The 18385-nt window shown below is 57.5% G+C and overlaps 1 protein-coding gene across 1 annotated transcript; it reads left to right on the forward strand.

Moving 5' to 3' along the window:
• Positions 1-3166: 3166 nt before the first annotated feature.
• TMEM8B (transmembrane protein 8B) lies at positions 3167-9797 on the forward strand (the record flags this gene model as incomplete). The annotated part of the gene is made up of 12 exons (XM_057369543.1): positions 3167-3498; positions 4626-4833; positions 4957-5090; positions 5227-5486; positions 5737-6092; positions 6413-6509; positions 6712-6835; positions 8173-8315; positions 8497-8675; positions 8764-8910; positions 8984-9100; positions 9295-9797. Coding segments are annotated over 12 exons (2433 nt in total), but the record flags the coding sequence as incomplete, so codon positions are not given.
• Positions 9798-18385: the final 8588 nt, after the last annotated feature.

Below are 18385 nucleotides of genomic sequence, written 5' to 3' on the forward strand. Positions count from 1 at the left end.
GCTCCTGCCGCTCCTGCTCCTGCCGCCGCCCGCCGCCGGTGAGCGCCGCCGGGAGACCGGAGCGGGGGAGAGCGGGTTTGGGGCGGCGGAGCGAGCGCGGGACGGGGCGAGAGAGAGAGCACGTCGAGGGTGCTGGCGCGGCGGGGGCGAGGCGACACCGCGGAGGACGCGTGTGGGCGGTGGGTGGGAGAGATGCTGGAGCGGAGCGCGGGGGTACGTGCGGCGGGACGCGAGGRGTGAGTATGGGATGGGTGCGAGGTACCGGAGCCGTGGGATGCGGGGGTGCGCGCAGTGGGGCGGGGGCCGGTGGGGATGGAACATGGGGGTGTGTGCGCTGGGCAGGAGGTGTGGGGCGCGGGGATCCGTGCGGCGGGACGCGAGGAATGAACTTGCGATGGGTGTGAGGCACGCGAGCCATGGAATGTGGGGTGTGCGCACAGTGGGGCGGGGGTGTGTGCGGTGAGCAGGGGGCTGCAGGCACGGGGCGCGGGGGTCCGGGCGGCGGAGCAGAGGATAGGGTGCCGTGGGACAGGGGGATGAGCATATAGTGAGCGTGAGGTACACGAGCAATGGGATGTGGGGTGTGCACGCAGTGGGGCGGGGGCAGGTGAGAATGGAGCACGGGGGTGTGTGCGGTGGGCCGGAGGGCTGGAGGCGTGAGGAGTGGGCTCTCTGTGGTGCCGTGGGGCAGAGGGATGAGCTTGCGATGGGTGTGATGTAGACGAACAATGGGATGTGGGGCGTGCACGCAGTGGGGTAGGGAGTGGGTAAGATGTGGGCAGAAGGGCTGCCGGTGTGGGGTATGGGTGTCCGTGTGGTGGGGCGCAGGGGATGAGCTTTGTATGGGTACMTGTGCAGATTGGGATGAGCTTCATGAGCAATGGGATGTGGGGCTTGGGGCAGGGTGCGGGTGAGAATGGAGCAGAAGAGCACAGCTATGGGGGGGGTGGCATCCTGGGATATGGGGTGCGTATGCGATGGGACACGGCAAGTGTGGCACAAGGGATGGGGCGAGCATGCAGTGGGGTTTGGGACACATATGCAGTGGAGTACAGAAGTGTCCCCAGTTGGGTGTGGGGTGTGTTTGCCATGGGGCACGGGGTGCACATACAGTGGGACACGGTGTGGGCGATGGGCATAGAGATGCGTGTGCAGGGAGTGTTTGCATAATGGGATACAAGGATGCCTGTGTAGAGGGTACCGGATGTCTGTGGAATGGGATGCATGGAAATGCGTGCAGTGGGGCATGATGATGAGCGTACTGCGGGGCACGGTGTACTCATGCAGTGGGGCATGGGGACAGATGTGCAGTGGRGCACGGAGTTGTGCTTGTGAGGAGGGTGCAAGCAGCGCACAGGCAGTGGAGGAAGGCGTGTGCGTGGGCAGTGAGTGGGCCCGGGGGGCTGCAGATACAGGGCAGAAGGCTGTGTGCGTGCAGAGGGCAGCGGAGATGGACAGCCTGTGTCCAGCGGGCCATCAGGATGTGCGGGGGACACAACAACGGGAGTACGTGAGGCCAGGAGCGGGCTATGGGGCAGAGAGCTGGCTTGCTGACCGRGATGCGGAAGGATACTTGGGGGCTTGGAGGGGCAGCCCCTGGGCAGGGGGGCAGTGGCGCGGGGCTGCCGGTGCCGGGGTGCAGCGGTGCGGCGGCGGCAGGAGCTGTACGCGGTGCTGACCGCCGGCCGTGGAGCTGTCCGCGGTGCTGACCGCCGGCCGCGACCTGAGGCTGTAGTCCCGGGATTGGGGTCCTTCATCTCCGGCCGCTGGCCTGAGGCAGAGGGGCTTTAGCTTTTGTCCTTCCATCCCCTCAGCTCCCATGGAGAGCAGTCCCGTTCCATCCTCCAGCACCTCTCCCGTGCTCTGGCTACACTGCCAGGGTGCCTCRGACTGAACCTCTGTGTGCAGCCAATTCCCTCTCCTTGCTTTTGGGCGAGTGAGCATGGGGGATTCTGCGCTGGGACTGGATAGCTCTGGGTCYTTCCCCCAGCTTCCCTTCTGGAGTTGTGTACAACACCCTCCCTGGGGTCCCCTGCCGGGTCACTGTCCCCASGTGGGGCTGTGGAGTGAGTTGGTGGTTCATGGTGGAGAAATTGCGATCGAGTCCTCTCGCATCGAGGAGGCAGGTGTTTCATGCTTGGCTTGTGCCGGCTGGGAGTGAAGGGGAGGGGGAGTTGCCTTTGTTCCAGACAAGGGAGCAGATGCATGTCAGTGTACAGCCTGCTGGGGCTGCACACACGCAGCACAAACACACGTGCACACAAGCACATGCGCACACTTCCAGACAGTGCAAAGCAGACCCTCTTCTCAGCTATCCCACTCCACACTGGACGAGTCCTCCTGGGCACAGACCTGCTCCCAGACCACCCTCTGCTGGCCTCCCCCTTTCCAGCAGCCTGTGAAGAGGGGCATCTCATTCTTGCTGCCTCTCTGGGGAGTAACGGATGGGTCTCCCAGACTGGCACTSTGGTAATGGTTAGGTGATGCTATGGCTGCTGTCTAGAGTCCTGCTCTCCCTTGTGACAAAGAAGTGGCTGCCTCTCTGCTGCTGGGGTTCTTGGAAATCCCTGAAAATCAAACTGTMGGGCAGCTGGTCAGGGGGAGGTGGCCCCCACGCGTGCTGTGGGCTTGCAGAAAGTGTCTTTCAGACATGGGGCTGCRCACAGGCACACACCCCCTGGATGTGGGTTGGCACGCCTCCACTCCGCTGTGCATGCAGACAGCACCCCCGTGTGCATATGTGCACACATATGTGCGTCGTTCCTCCTCCACAAACCATGGGAGAGCTGGGAGGCTGGGCAGGAARTGCACTGCTTGCTCCTTCTTCTTGTGGCTCGAGGGTGAAACTCTGCATTTAATGATGGGCTCAGTGCTGAGACTTTCTTGGAGGCAGATAATGGGGAATCTGTGTTCCTATGGGAGCTGATCTGCTAGGGCATGGCTAAAGCCATGAAGAATGTCCCTTTATTACAGGTAAATGCAGGGAGCAGACCATGAGCAGCCAGGGTCGTGGGCTTCTCAGGCTACAGACCATCAGTGCCCACAGCTCAGTGAACWGGGTTTGAGGGAATGCTGAACCAAGAGCAATGCAGGCTGTGCTAGGGCTGGGAAACACAGCTGGGGACAGCTGACATCAGCCCTAGGGATTCACTGAAATGGCACTGTCCCAGCCCCTCCAGGCTGCKGGATTTGGGACATATTCAGAGCCTGGACGGTGGGCCTGCTCTGGAAGGGGTGCTACACCCCCTCCCCCTTCTGCCCCTCCCAATCCTTTACCCTACTGAGATTCCTTTGGATCTCCTTTGCAGATGGGCTTTTTGTGACCGACTACTTCACCCGCACACCACGCAAGCTCAGCCCCTTCCGCTCCTTTGCCAGCATCGAGCTCTTCCACTTCCACATTCCCGAGGACACAGTCATTGCCGTTTGGAACCTCATCACCTTCAAGGAGCAAGGTGGCACYTTTGGGGATCAATGTCCAGACCGTAGCATCACCGTGTGAGTAAGCAGCCTGCCCTGCCTGCTTCCCTCCTGCCTGCCTCTGCTGCTCCTGCCTGGATTTGCCCCACAGCTTGCTTGCTCTTGCCTGCTTTTTACTTCCACAAGCATGTGTACATAGAGAGTCAAAGAATCTCAGAATCACAGAATCACAGAATCACAGAATGCTTTGGGTTGGAAAGGACATTAAAGATCATCTCGTTCCAACCTGCTATCATGGGACATGTTCCACTAGAGCAGGTTGCCAACTGAGCACCACGCAGCTGCTCACTCACCCCCCCTCACTTCCCTGGTGGGGAGGAGAATCACTGAAAAAGAAGTAAAACTCGTGGGTTGAGATAAAAACAGTTTACTAATCAAAATAAATATGCCAAGAACACTAATGATAAAMCAGCTACAACAATAATAATAATAACATTAACGAAAAGGACAGAGAGAAATAAAACCCAAGAAAGACGAGTGATTCATCACACCATGGCTCACCACATGCTGATTGATGCCCAACCTGTCCCCCAGAAGTGGTTGGTGGCTCCCTGCCAACTCTGCCAAGTTTATACACTCGGCATGATTTCTATATGGAATGGAATATGTTCTATATGGAATGGAATATGTTCTATATAGAATGGAATATGTTTTTTATGGTATGAAATATCCATTTGGCCAGTTTGGGTCAGGTCTCCAGGCCATGCTCCCTCCTGATATCTTGTGCACCTGCTCACTGGCAGAGCATGGGACACTGAAAAAGTGCTTTAGAGTAAGAGCTGCTGAGTGCTAATATCAGTGTATTATTGTCATTATTCTCATGCTAAATCCAAAACACAGCTCTGTGCCAGCCACTAAGAAGAAAACGAACTCTCTCCCAGCCAAAACCCAGACAACAWGTACGCTCCCTCCCCATGATTCATCTTCCCAGGACCATTGCAGGCTCCACTCTTTCGTGCATCTCATAGATGAACTGTTTTGCTTGAACACCCACTCAGGAAAGCTCACAGTCTCCAGAAAGGTCCCAGCTTACAGATGGCTTCCATGATGTCTTTAAGCACAGAGGAAAGACACCCACACACAGGACATACTGGCCCTGCCGCGATGCCCAGCCTACACTCTGCTGACTGCTGTCTCTCCTGCAGGTATTTCCGCTCAGGGGCTCCCTCTGTCATTAACCCGCTGCACACGCACTTCCCCAGGGACACGGCCGTCCCTGGCTCCTTCGCACTGACCCTCACCTGGACTCTGCCCAACCGCACCACAGGAGTGTTCAATGTCACCAGCCCGCTGCCTGGGGACTGGTTCCTGGCTGCCCACCTGCCCAAAGATGAGGGCAAAATCTCCGTTAAGGTAAAGAGCCTGGAGGAACCATGGGGTGGCAGGGCTGGGGTCTGACTGCTCTGGGCTGACAGTGTCCCTAGTGGGGGCAGTGCCCTGTGCCCCTGGTCCTGTGCTGACTGTCCTCTGGTGCAGGGGCTCTACGAGGAGTGCCAGTACCTGTTCCAGCCACAGCTCATCGTGCAGCGCCTGGTGAACATCGCTGTGCTGTACCCTGGTCATGTCACCGAGCAGAGCATGGCCCCCCACAACCGCTCCTGCCTCTACAAGTGAGTGCGACAGGGTACAAGTAAGAGGAGGGGGCATCCTTAGGGTGGGGAGATGAGGGTGTCCCATTCCTCTGGCTTCCCTCACCAGCCCTGTTGGTCCATGTGATGGACATGACCTGGTACTGCTGTCCCACAGGGTATTTGTGCCCAGCTACACGTCGCGAGTGCTCGTGGAGGTGCTGCGGTGCCGAGGGGCYGAGGGCTGCCCACTCTGGCTGCGTGTGCGGGCCAAGGCTCCCCCCCTGCACAATTCCACAGCGCTGGACTGCCGGGAGCACACTCCCTGCCAGCTGGCACAGGACCTGCCCTTCTGGCAGCACTGGTACTACGTGCTGGTGGAGAAACACCCTGGGGTGCCGGGCACCATCTCCTTCCAGGTCACCGTGCAGCTCACAGGTGAGGGTGCATGTGAAAGTGTGGGTAAAGGCAGSGTCTTGACTCTGCTTTGGTGTGGGGGTAAAAGGATGCCCACAGGATCTGTCGCCAGCTGGGCACAGGATTAGACCCAGTGCTGCTGGGATGGGAACACTGGAAGGTGTTGGGGCTGGGTTACTGACGGAGATGAGTGCTGGGCTAAAACGGAAGGTGGGAACTAAGAGGGGTCTGGGGCTGTGTGGTGCTCAGGCTGATGGCTTTGTCTCTCCAGACTGTTCCCGACCCAGCCTGGCCCGGCCACCCTTCCTGCCCTCCAGCGCCTCCATGAACATGCCCCACTCCTTTGGCTCTGCGGGTGGGCTGGCRCTGGGGGACAGCCCTCCACCCACCAGCCCCAACGACACGAAGCACCCAGTCCCAATCTCTGTCACCTCACATACTGGAGAGCGGTGTTGGCCTGTCCGGCCCACGCTGCGCAACGAGCTGGATACCTTCTCCGTCCACTTCTACATCTTCTTTGGGCCCAATGTGTCAGTGCCACCCGACCGCCCTGCTGTCTTCGTCATCAACCTCCTCCCAGTGCTGGACAGTGGTGGGGTGCTCAACGTGGAGCTGCGGCTCAATGTGGTGAGGTGGCCACACACGGCCTGAATGGGCAGGGTAGCTTGGGACAGGGGGCAGACTGGGAGATGGGCAATGTCAAGGTTGCAGCAGCGCAGGGAACAGGATTTGGAGTGCTCTTGGGTCATGGGCAATGGCTGTGGGGTTTTTGGGTGATGTAGGATGGATTAGGGTGCTCCAAGAGCAGGATKATTGCCTGGGTTTGGGGTGTTCATGGGTGAAGGGCAGTGGGTTAGGGCACTGCTTTTTGGTGTGCTGTGATCCAAGTGCAGTCAGAGCAGGGGACATCCCTGGCACTGGTTTAAGGCCATCTCCTCTGCCATCAGAGCTCCCTGTGTGGTGAGAATGTGACAGTGTTTGGGTGTCTGAATCACGAAGTCCCGCTGACGTCCGGTGACAACACCTCGGTCACCTGTGAGACAGGTAGGCTGGGCTGTGCATGTCCATCCTGCCGTGGCCGTGGGGTCACACCCTCCCTGTGTCTGGTGAGAGGATGGGCAGGGAGAGSYTGCAGAGACCATGGGGGCCCTGGASCCTGGCACAGGGCACTCTGTCCCTGTCCCAGCTCTGCCCAGAGCAGAGTCTGCACCTTGCCCTGCTCACCCAGAGCTCTCCTGGCCCACAGAGTCTCTGGCAGGCTTCCTGCTCTCTGTTAACGCCACAGCCAGCCTCAGTCGCCTCCGGATTCCCTACCCWCAGACAGGCAGCTGGTACCTGAGCCTGCGCTCGCTCTGTGCCACRGAGCACGGGTAAGAGCCCCGCTTATCCCCTCCCTGTGCCCCCAGGGGGAATGTCCCCACTGTGACCTGTGTCTGTGTGTGCCATGGGTCTGTGGGAGTGCCTGTCCCCTGCGCTGCCTGTCTCCGCTCATGTGTGCATGCGGCTTTGCGGGCTGTGTGTCACCGTGCGAGCGCTGCGTGGGCACGGATGGCTCCATCTCGCGTCTGCCTGACCATCTGTGGGTCCCCGCGGCTCTTCCCTCTGTCTCGCGGTTAGGAAGTGCCTGTCAGCTCGCAAACGCTGGGCATCTGTCAGTGCCTCTCCGCCTCCGCGGCAGGGCCCATCTGTACCCATGCCCGGGAGGGGTCCRGGCTGTCGCTGGGAGGACAGGGCTCTGCTCTGCGTGTGAGGGAGCATCTCTGGTCAGGCCGGGGTTCTGCTCAGCATCTCAGGGACTGGTTCTGTGCTGCAGCTCTGCTCTGTGTCTGCCTGGAGCCCTGTGGAGGAGAGCGGGCTGGTGTGTGTGTGTGTGTGTGTGTGTGTGTGCCTGTACATGCAAGGACACATGAGTGTGGATGGTGCTGCATGTGTGTTTGGTGTATGCATGCATGTGACGCTGTATGCATGTTTGGGGGCACATGTGCAGCCAGCTCTGTGTGCATGTTCTGACTGATTTGCACAAGCAGTCAGGGCTTTGTTCAAGCAGTCAGGGCTGTGTGTGTTCTACACATAYGTGGATTTGAGGGTGTGAGGACATGCATGGACAGCAGACACACGTGCATCCGGCCCCGTGTGCATGTTTGTGCGTGTTTGGGTGCCTGTGCGTGCACAGTCAGCAGCTGGTGTGTGCTGTCGGCCTCTGGGGTTGCCTGTGCTCACACCTGGTGTGCTGGAGCTGAGGAGGTGCTGGCAGTGCCCAGGGTCTTGTGCGTGGGCGGTGCAAGGCAGTGGAGATGTGCTCACCCCAACTCCTCTGCTGCGTTTCTAGTTCATGCTGAATTGCCAGTTGTAGTCAGTCCTTCCTGATGGGTTCACCCACGGGCACTGCAGGGCAGGGCACAGTGTCTGCACAGCAAAATCCAAATGGAATAGGAGCCAGATGAATGTGCTGCTAARCGCAAAGGGGATTTAAGCGTGGCTGTGTTCCTCCTGCCCAGGCTGGCATAAACAATTGCAGCACTCAGGATCTTTGGGGACAGCTCTCAGCTACCACACACAGCACCAAAGCAGCTCATTTTTGGGCTTGCCCAGTCCCTGTGTCTCGCATTACCTGCCAAGTCTGGGTGTGACGGGTGGAGGCTCTGATAGAGGCAGGAGCTGGTCAAGGGTGCAGGGTGAGGGCCAATCCCCTCCTCCTGCCCCACAGGTTTGAGCCCTGCACCAACGTGACAGCTGAGGTGTACCTGCGCGCCTACCTCTCACCCTGCATCAACGACTGCGGCATCTACGGCCAGTGCAAGCTGCTGCGCACCAACAACTACCTGTACGCTGCCTGCGAGTGCAAAGCTGGTGAGAGCTGCCCGGGCACCCACAGACCCCACAGCACATTCCCCTTCTCTTCTCCCACGGGTKTTGTGTCCTGTTAGTCCCTTCATGCCAGGTCTCTGCAGGGTGCTGGAAAGGGGGTTCCCTGCTCCCCCCCAGCCCCTGCAAGTGCTGCAGCAGTGATGGCAGCTCTTCCTGGTCACAGGCTGGAACGGCTGGGGCTGCACGGACAACGCTGAGGCTTTCTCCTATGGCTTCCAGCTCCTCTCCACGCTGCTGTTGTGCCTCAGCAATGTCATGTTTGTGCCTCCCGTGGCCATTGCTGTCCGCAGCCACTACCTCCTAGAAGCTGCCGTCTACATCTTCACCATGTTCTTCTCCACTGTGAGTGTGTGGGGTGGGGCGGCTGAGGGGCAGGTGTGGGGCAGGGGCTGTGCAGGGCAGCTCTCACACCCGTTCCCTGCTACCCCAGTTTTACCATGCCTGTGACCAGCCAGGCATTGTTGTGTTCTGCATCATGGAGTACGATGTGCTGCAGTTTTGTGACTTCTTGGGCTCTCTCATGTCTGTCTGGGTCACTGTCATCGCCATGGCCCGGCTCCAGCCCATAGTCAAGCAGGCAAGTGTGGGGAGAGGCATGCAGGGCAGGCATAGAAGGGATTKATCCTGATGGGTGCCCCGCTGCCACACAGGTGCTGTACCTGCTGGGAGCCATGCTGCTCTCCATGGCTCTGCAAATGGACCGCCACGGGCTCTGGAACCTTCTGGGGCCCAGCCTTTTCGCTTTGGGGATCATGGCCGTCGCCTGGGTAAGATGGTGTCCCTCATGTCCCCGTCCTGGCTGCACTCARTATCCTGCCCCTGCCAGCATCTCCCCTCCACTGCCTTGACCCATCCCCATGTACCCCCGCCCTGGCTCCTGAGGRATGTGTCACCATGGCACAGGGGCTGTGTCCGTCCCTGCCGTGGCTCCCAATTCCAGCCCGTCCTTTCCCCACCRCAGACGGCTCGCACCATCCGTCGCCGACACTGCTACCCACCCACCTGGAAGCGCTGGGCTTTCTACCTGTGCCCGGGAGCGCTGATCGCGGCGGCGGCTGTGCTGCTCTACGCCTTCGTGGAGACGGAGGAGAACTACTTCTACATCCACAGCATCTGGCACCTGCTCATCGCCGGCAGCGTTGGCTTCCTGCTGCCGCCCCGTGCCAAGCCCAGCCGGCGCCTGGGGCCACTGCCCCGGCGCAAGGGATGTGGGTACCAGCTCTGYGTCAACGAGCAGGAGGAGCTGGGGCTCGTCGACCCTGCTGTGGCCTCCATCAACAGTATTTGCACCAGCTGATGTTGATGGCAGCTGAGACTCCTCCGGCATGGACAGCAGCCCTGTGGGGCTTGGCACCCGCTCTCTTTGCTGGCCACCCATCTCTGGGAGCGCCAGGACTCCTCTGGGCAGGCACACAGCCACCTGTGCCACCCTGTTCTTCCAATTACAGCCTGATTGAACTTGTCTCCAGGAGTTGCTGTGACTTGGTCTGGGGCAGAGCTGTGGGGGGATCAAGCCTGAGTTGGGCCACACTCCTCTTTGCCAGGCCATGGAGTTGTCAAGGGGATGCAGCTGGGTGTGGAGRGGAGGAACAGCAACAATCTCTGGCTCTCAGTCAGTGATCTGTAGCAAGAGCTCCTACTCCGTGGCGGCTGCTCTGGAGCTGATGCAGCTCTGACAGAGAGCAAAGTRGCTGGCAACAGATGGGGACCAGAGGCGGCGGTGTTTTGGCTCTTGGCAGGACAGGCTGCAGGGCTGGGATGTCTTTGTTGGGGCACTCACAGGATGGCTTTAATATCTGACCCAGGGACAGGGTGGCTTTAATATCTGACCCAGGGACAGCTGTGCTGCCAGGGCAGCCAGAATCTCCTCCAAGCCTGCAGGACTAAGGGCAGCCCATAGCTCTAGTGACAGCTGCCACTAGGGAATGATGCTGCCTGCCCTGGCAGTGCACAGGTCTGAGAGGGCTCTGCCTGCAAGGGCCACATCCMCAGGACACCATAGCCTGCTGGGACAGCTTGCCTCAGCACCCCATGTGTCACTCCAGACAAGGAGCAGTGGACAAGTGACCCTGTGTCCCTGCTCTTGTCACCAGCCTTGTTTCTGCAGGGCACTGGGCTTCAGTGGGATGGTCATTGTATGGACTGTACCCTGTGACCCGGCTGGGGTGGCCCTTTCTCGGCCTCTGCTCCTTGTCTGGCTTATGGTCAAACCTGTGGGCTCAGCACCCACTGCAGCCAGTGGTGACCATGGTAGGGGGACAGACACCCAGCTGTGTGTATGCATCAATGACAGCGGATTTTCACTCTGCTTCTGCAGTTCAGAGGGGTCATGGTGGACTAGAGAGGACAAGGAAAGTTCCACTGACACTTCTCACCCCACTGGGACTTCCCCAATCCCCTGAGATTTTCTCAACCCTGCAGGGGTCTTCAGGGTGGAATTGTGAGGCAAAACTCTGCATCCTAGCAGCCACATCCTAGCTCAGCAAAGCCCACCCGCCAGCAGCCCCCCTCCCTSTACCCTTAGGGACAGAGCCCGGCACAGAAAGATTTACTGGATGCTTAACAGGATTAGCAACTGCAGGCGGGCAGGCAGCTATGTAATAGGATTGCAATCTAATTAAAACTGCTGCTTGGGAGCTGGGCCCCAGCTGGCCAGAGCGGGGTGGGCTTGGGGGGCTGCAGGGGCAGCTGGAGAGGACTGTGGGGAGGGGATGGGCAGAGCAGGAAGACCATGGCAGTGCTGGTGGGTTCAGGGTTTTGCAGCCTCTGTCTCTGGGCCTTGGTGTGGGATATGTCCTTGGTGAACCTGGCATGGAGGTGTGCTGGGCAGCCTGGGGAGGAGCCCCAGCCATTGTGCAAGGACTGAGAAACCTGCATCTGCCACTCTCCTTCCATCCAGAGCTCAYCCTCCAGCCCTCTCTGTCTGGTCTGGCCAAGTGTGGATTAAGGATTAATTTTTTAATTAAAAACATTACTCATTTCACCAAGTCTAATTGCACTCCACTGGCAGTGGCAGCCCCCAGAGGATGAGGAGCTCAGCTTCAGCTTTCACATGAGCAGCATGTTGGAGTGCTGTGCACACTGGACACAAGCTGGTCCTGCACCAAGGCAYCCCAGAGTCACAGAGATGTCAGAGCTCAATACAGCATCCATAACCATCCCTCATCCCTTGTCTCACTGCTGTAGAGCCAGAGTGCAAACCTGCCACTCATCAAATGTGAGAACGCCCTACAATAACAGATCCATGGTGGGATAAGCTTTCCCCTTGTGAGCAGCTGCACAGCCCCTGGCCTGCCCCACAGCAGACACCGTGGGTGACACATGAGGGACTCGACCCCTGAGGGGTCCTGGCAGAAGTGGGCAGGGGTTTCAGCCAGCAGAGCTGCGCAGGGAAGCCTGGAGGAGCCACACACCAGCTCTGCTGGACTCTGCGTTTCTGGGCTGCTGGTGCGGCTCAGAGCTCCCTCTCCTTTTAATTAAACCTGCAACTGCATTTTTCATCTCAAGGACAGGCCATGCATCCGACCGCACTGCCCGGGAGGGAGCTCGGCCAAGCAGCACTGGAGGCAATCCAGGCATTCTCTGCCAGCCCAGCTTGTCCCTGGGGGCCTGTGGGCKGCCTGCTGAGAGCTGGGAATCCCCTTCCCACTTTTTCTCCCAGTCCCAGGTGGGCAGAAACCCGTTCCCCTGGCCAGGATGCCAGCACAGCTCSGGGGACATTGAGGTGCTTTGCAAGTGCAGAACATGCAGTCTTGCAGGACAGAAAGGTTTTTTGCTCCCTGCTCCCAGCACGAAGCACAGAGAAGCCGGTTTCTCCCATGGGACAGCCAGCATAGGGGGTGTGTATGTGCCTGTCCCACCAAGCCTGTCTGGGAGCACGCTGAGACACAGCATGGGAGACTCTGATTGCCCTCAGTCACTTCTCCTTTGTCTCAGGGTTAGGAGCACCAGCATGTCCATCCCTATGGGTTTGAGTGAGCTTTTCTGTCATGGCTCCCCATGGCCTCCAGCCTCTGCCCCATGAGGATGCACTTGGGGTGAAGGCTGGACTCTCCTGCCTTCTCCTCCTGCACAGAGAGTTGGGGTTTCTGTGACTCCCACTCCCTCAGTGTAAACAGCTTTCCCGATGCTCCCTCCCTGCCTCTGCCAGGCACAGCAACCATGTAACCATGGCAACAGTATCCCTGTAACAGCCAGGTACATCTGACATCCCCATGGCAACCAACTCCCGGAACAGCCGATGAAGAGCTTTGCTTCCTCAGTGCTGGAGAGGGATGGGGGGTTCGAGGCATAGCAGGTCACACGTGGGGACAGACACAGCTGGGAAGGGTTTTTGACTCAGTGCCTGGGGCAGTACAAGCCTTCGCGGCCTCTGTCCTGACAGGGAGGTTGCAGGGGACACAGGGGATGCATAAGAAGGTGGCAGCCCTGAGAACAGTATCATCAGCCCCCTGCATCCCAGCTTCATACTGCCTGCTGGGCTGTCAGTGCCTTTGGGCCAGCACTCCCTGCTCCGACACAAGTTTCCTGGGAAATGAGTATCCCAAACACCAGTACTGTGCTTCCTGCTACAACCTCCTCCCACCCAGTCCCCACCCCAGCACCCCCCAGGGGTGCTCTACCTGTTGTCCACACCCTGCCCTCTCACCACTGCCTGCCCATGCCTGCTGTCCAGAATCGTCACCCAGCAGCCCTGATGCAGTCTGTCGTTGCAGATGGCAATTGCATGCCATGCAACTTTAATGTGTYAGGCCTGAATTATTGAGCCCTGCAGCAGGCTGCGTGCACATCGACAGGACCCAGCATCCCTCCCCCTCTCCCTGCCCATGTGTGCCTGACCAGGGAGCAGTGGGTGGGGGCTGACGAGAGGTCTAAGGTTTTGGGTGCTGTTTCCCTTGCAAGCCACAGTGAYTGGGAGGTGTGGGTGGAAGGGTGGCTGTTGGTGTCACCAGATTTGTCACCTGGATGTTGGTGGGTCCCCAACCATGGTGTTATCTCAGTGGGGTGCAGGGAGGGGTGCATAACACTGCTCTGTCCCCACCTCAGCATTTTCTCCCTCTGTCCCCATAAAACCCCAGGTCTAGAGGGAGCAGATCCCCCACGGCTGCCCTGGCAGTCCCCACCAGTCCCACTCACTGTGCTGCTGGACCCCAGAGAGACAAAGCCTTTCCACCTCAGTCAGTGTAAATGCCATGGTGGATACAGACAGAGCTTGTTCCCCGGCCGGATGTGGCTGTCACTGTGCCACTCTGGGGATGATGAAGGGCTCAGAGAATGCTCTCTTTTTTTTTTTTTTTTGCAGTTTGCCTGAAGCACCCTGCAGCCACTCGATGATTTTCTCATCAGAGTAGCAAGGCTTGACCGCCCTCCCCACACAGACCCATCCATCACCCACGGCTGGCACCATTGTACAGCTCACAGGCACTGGACCTGCCTGCCCTGCTCTGTCCCTGGCCGTCCCTCAGCCTGGGGGAGCAGCTCTGGGCATGCAAAGGGATCCTGTTTTCCCTGGAGGAACCCATGTGCAGCCTGCTTGCTCGCCCCTCATTCTCCCCCATCCTCTAGCCCCAAGTCTCATCCTCCCTGCTGCCATCCCTAGCCTTCATCCCGCACCAGAGACCCCGCAAAGCTTCAGCCCCCTCTGCTGTGTGCTGGGTGAGGACCAGGTGGGAGCCAGGCACTCACAAGTGGGAGATAACAACTAGATGGAGAAAGTCCAGCTCCAGTGCCATAGGGCATCTCTCCAGGTCCGTGTTCCTGGGAAACACTCCGCCATGGGTACCTCTCCCTTACAACTGAGATAGAGCTGAGCATGACAAAGCCAGCCCAGAGCAGGGACAAAGGGTTCTGAGAGGGACCTGGAGCATCAAGAACCAGCATTGTCCCCTTGCAGAGGCTGTGGAAATGAGGGACAAAARGCTTGGCTGTACCCACAGGGACCAGAGCATTGCATGGGGAATGTGTCAAGGGACAAACAGCAGCTGCCATGGTCACATGGCTGGAAGGGAGCAGCAGACGGGAAAGGGGGACACTGAGACCTGGGAAATCAGGAAAATGTGGTGGTGATGCAAAGCATCATGATTTTCAGCTGCTGTTAATTGAGTTTTTTGGAGAGGTTGGTGGGGAAACCTGCAGGGAGGCTGGACTCAGGACTTTATCCCTGGCAATTTAGAAGAGGGCTGTTGAGGACCTGCTCTGTCAAGCGGAAAAACCACTTGAGTTGTGTTTAACTTCATCAAGGGAACTGCATAGAAATCAGGGAGCTTGCTAAGAGAAATTAATAGAGCAGCCAGGGGGGCAGACTGCCTGCAGACAGCATGAGAACTRCTCAGATTCGCATGCCGGAGACTTCCAGTAAATGAACACGTCCTTTAACAAGATTTGCAAGGCCAGCATGGCCAAGGAGTGGAGTGAGTAAATGGGTGGGAAAGGTCATTCCTCAAGGAAGGGAGCTGTGCCAAAATGAAAAACACATGAAAGGGGGGGAAGGTTACATGAAAAACCAGAGCAAAACAAACCCCAAAGAGGCTTTGAGGAAGATCTTGGCAACAGCTTAAAATTGCAAATAATTTTGCAGTGCTAAATTTGCTAAATTGTTGCCATAGCAATGAGACTTTGGGGATGTCCAGGGGAGCATCAGAGTGCTGTAGCTTCAGCCCTTTGGATGAATCTTGGGTAGGATCTGTGAGTCCTGCAAGCTCTCTCTAATAGGACAGAAAGTCAAGTGTTGCTATCCCCGAAGCAGATATCTAGGGCTCACAGAGGGTGATGCTGAAGGAGCASCCTTGGTACATCCTGGCCAGTGAACAGGGGAAGGGCTGCAATTGAAAGAACAAAGTCTACAAAATGTGGCTGGACTTGCTGTCAAGAGGTAGGAAATTAAGGCTGCTGCTCTTGTGAGGGATCAGCCTTGCACCAACAGAAATCAAGCWGTTACACCAAATGCAATCCTGGATAAATTTATCTTAAGAAGCAAGCCTGCAGAGGAAGATAAAATCATGTTAGCAGAGGCTGAGAACATTGTCCATAGGATGCAAAGCCACTGTTCCCTTTATGGCTTGCAGATTAAAGTTTTCCCTTAAAAACCATTTCCCCCCACTCAAACACTGCCACTAAAATTTCCCTTGAGTCCCCAGTGCTAAGCAATATGTTGTTATGTATGAGCTGCGCTCTCAATGGAGACTGCATTAAAGAAATCACATTGAAGCTTCATGTTGGACTGCAAGAGGTGCCTACAATGAGAGGAATATTACAGATTATTCTTACTTTACATAAATATGCTTCATCACCTCCACAGCTAAAACACAAGGCTCTGCATTTTGAAGAGGAATGTTTTTGTCTAGAATTAAATAGGCCTGGAACAAGTGCAATCCAGAGGCTCCTGGCTCAGCCAGAGGGGAGGTAAGTCCCCAAGGGCTCCATGTGCCAAGTCCTCCTGAGAAGCTTTGCCCCAGGGCTTGCCTGAACTCAGCAAATCTCCTGCCAGCACAACTACAAATCCCAGATGAGMCCATGAGGATTGTTGTTCTAATTAACTAATGAAGTCGTCTCCTGTTGGGAAGATGGATAATCTGAGCTGGAGGCTTCCTCCCTGTTGTGGGGGAGAACCTGGAGCAACACCCAGCTCCTCTCAGGGACCTCACAAATATTTGTACACCCCGAGGATGTAATTGCTGCAGGCAGGTGCCAAGTGCTCCCAGACACAGCATCTCCCTGCACCCAGCCTTCAAAGTGCCTTCAAAAACGAATCTGACCCTGTCCTCTGTCTGGCAGCTCCAAAGGCAGCTTGGCTGCTCTCATCCCTCAGTTTTCACTTTGGTCTCATAATTTTCAGGCAAATCACAAGATAAAAATTAACGTCTGAGGAGGGTGAAGTCTGTGCAGGATTTCTGAGCCGCAGCCACGTGCAGCGCAAGGGGATCCACTTCAAAGGGAGGAGCCACTTCATTAAAAAAGGGAACTAGGGCTTTTGATATCAAGATAAACATCCTGATACACATCAAAGCAGTTTCCTCTCCTTGTCCTTAGACACCCTCTCCTGCTTAAATTCTGGATTTTGGAATTATACTTCTGCCTAATCCRTGCTGTGCTGTTTCCCATCTGGATGGTTGTTTGGCAGGGGAGATTCTGGGTGTTGTTTCATGGTGTTTGAGACCTCCAAGCCATGGCCATGAGCCTAAATACTTGGCCATTTCCTTCTGYTCCACATATGAAGAACTAAGAGTTGCTATTTCCATTGAAAAGCACCACGTTTTTAAAGGAAAGTGCAATGTAGAAATGCCCAAAGGCTAACCGGATTACCTGAATGTCCAGGAGCRTCCAGACCTCCAGACACCATGCCCCACAGTGGCTGCAGGCCCATCTCTGGCAGCAGGCTGGATATTCAGCAGCCTGGGATAGAGCGCTGAGGTGTGGACACTGACCACTGACACATGAGGACGCAGGCACTGCGTGTGCACAGGGTGCTGGTGGGAGTCATATCCACCGTGGCAAACCTCTCCTTCAGCGTCTGGAGATGAAGTGAAGAACTTTGAGAGGCTCAAGGGCCAGGTCCTGTTCCTAATGCCAATATGTCATGCTTTTGCTGTGGCCAGGAACTGTGTCAGGGTGGCCATCGGAGCTGGGTTGCAGGATGAGCTGTGGTCAGGGGGTCCATGTCACCAGGTCACTYCAGGGACTGGGGCACTCTTAGGGATAGGAAAGAGGAGGGGCTGATGCACTGGGGAAGCTGCAGGACTGAGAATTCAGCTACTGGCTGAATGTCAACTACAGACACAGTCAAAAGCTGCTCTCAAGGCAGTTGTTAGGGTCACACTACCTGTACCCTGGATTTGCAAGGTGGGACTGGGCACAGGTGGGCATCCAGCATCACCTCGGGTCACAGAGTGCTGGTGTTGGCTGGCAGTGAGGTACAGGGGCCAAGGCGTGCTGTCACTGGCAGGTAACATCTTCTATTTCAATATATTATACATTGCTGGGGCAGGCCATGCAGGAGGGAGAGGATCRGGAGAGTGGTACAGCATTGATTTGCTCCAGAATGGGTTAAAAACAGGGAAAAATCCTCTGCCCAAGCCTCCACAACTCCAGGGATCAGCTCTAGCTGTCCTGGTAGCTGGCTGTTGAATTTCAGCTGCCCTGTTTTGTGGGATGGAGGCAAAAGAAGCTGTATGCCAAGGCTGCCCAGAGCAGCATCCTCATCATTCCTGGGCCACCAGACAGCAACATGGAAATCCTGAGACCTGCTGGTACTTTCACTTTTATTTCCAGCCTGGAGAAAACCTTGCATCCCCCAGAGGGAACCCACCTTCCTCTCTTTGGGCTTCTCCTGGGTTCTCATGGCTTTCACCCCAGCCCTGGAAGTGCAGACACTGCGTGTGTCTGGTGCCAGAGGGTGTCACCAGGCACAAGGCTTGTTTCAGGTGGACACCCCKAGGAAAGGCGACATCTGTGTCTGTCTCAGACCCTTCCACAGGGTCTTCCCATCCCCTTGTGCCACCCCGTTTCCCTTGCCGGAACCACCACCTGCGCTGCATCCCAGAACTGCGGGCCAGCTGGAAACAAACTGGGGATCAGCCCTACCCCACGGCCCCTCTAGCACCGCCCTGAGCCCGGCCTGGAGGGGAGCAGGGGACACTGGAAGCCTGGGCCATGGGACATTTTGGGGACAGAGGCTGGAGCAGAGGGTGCCGTGCCAATACCCACGCCTGCCCGGCAGCACCCTGCACACAGGAGGCGGCGGTGAGTGAAGCAGACCCCACGGCGGGGGCACGTGTGTCAGCCCTTTGGCACTGGGGACACAATCCGGCGGGGGGCACTGGGGACACAATCCCGCGGGTGGCACTGGGGACACAATCCGGGGGGCACTGGGGACACAATCCGGCGGGTGGCACTGGGGACACAGTCCGGGGGGCACTGGGGACACAATCCGGCGGGTGGTACCGGGGACACAATCCGGCGGGTGGCACTGGGGACACGATCCGGCGGGTGGCACTGGGGACACAATCCGGCGGGTGGCACTGACACAATCCGGGTGGCACTGGGGACACAATCCG

This window comes from Malurus melanocephalus, unplaced genomic scaffold (genome assembly GCF_030028575.1).
Source record: "Malurus melanocephalus ecotype Western Australia unplaced genomic scaffold, MMel_1.1 scaffold_113, whole genome shotgun sequence".
Lineage (NCBI taxonomy): Eukaryota > Metazoa > Chordata > Aves > Passeriformes > Maluridae > Malurus > Malurus melanocephalus.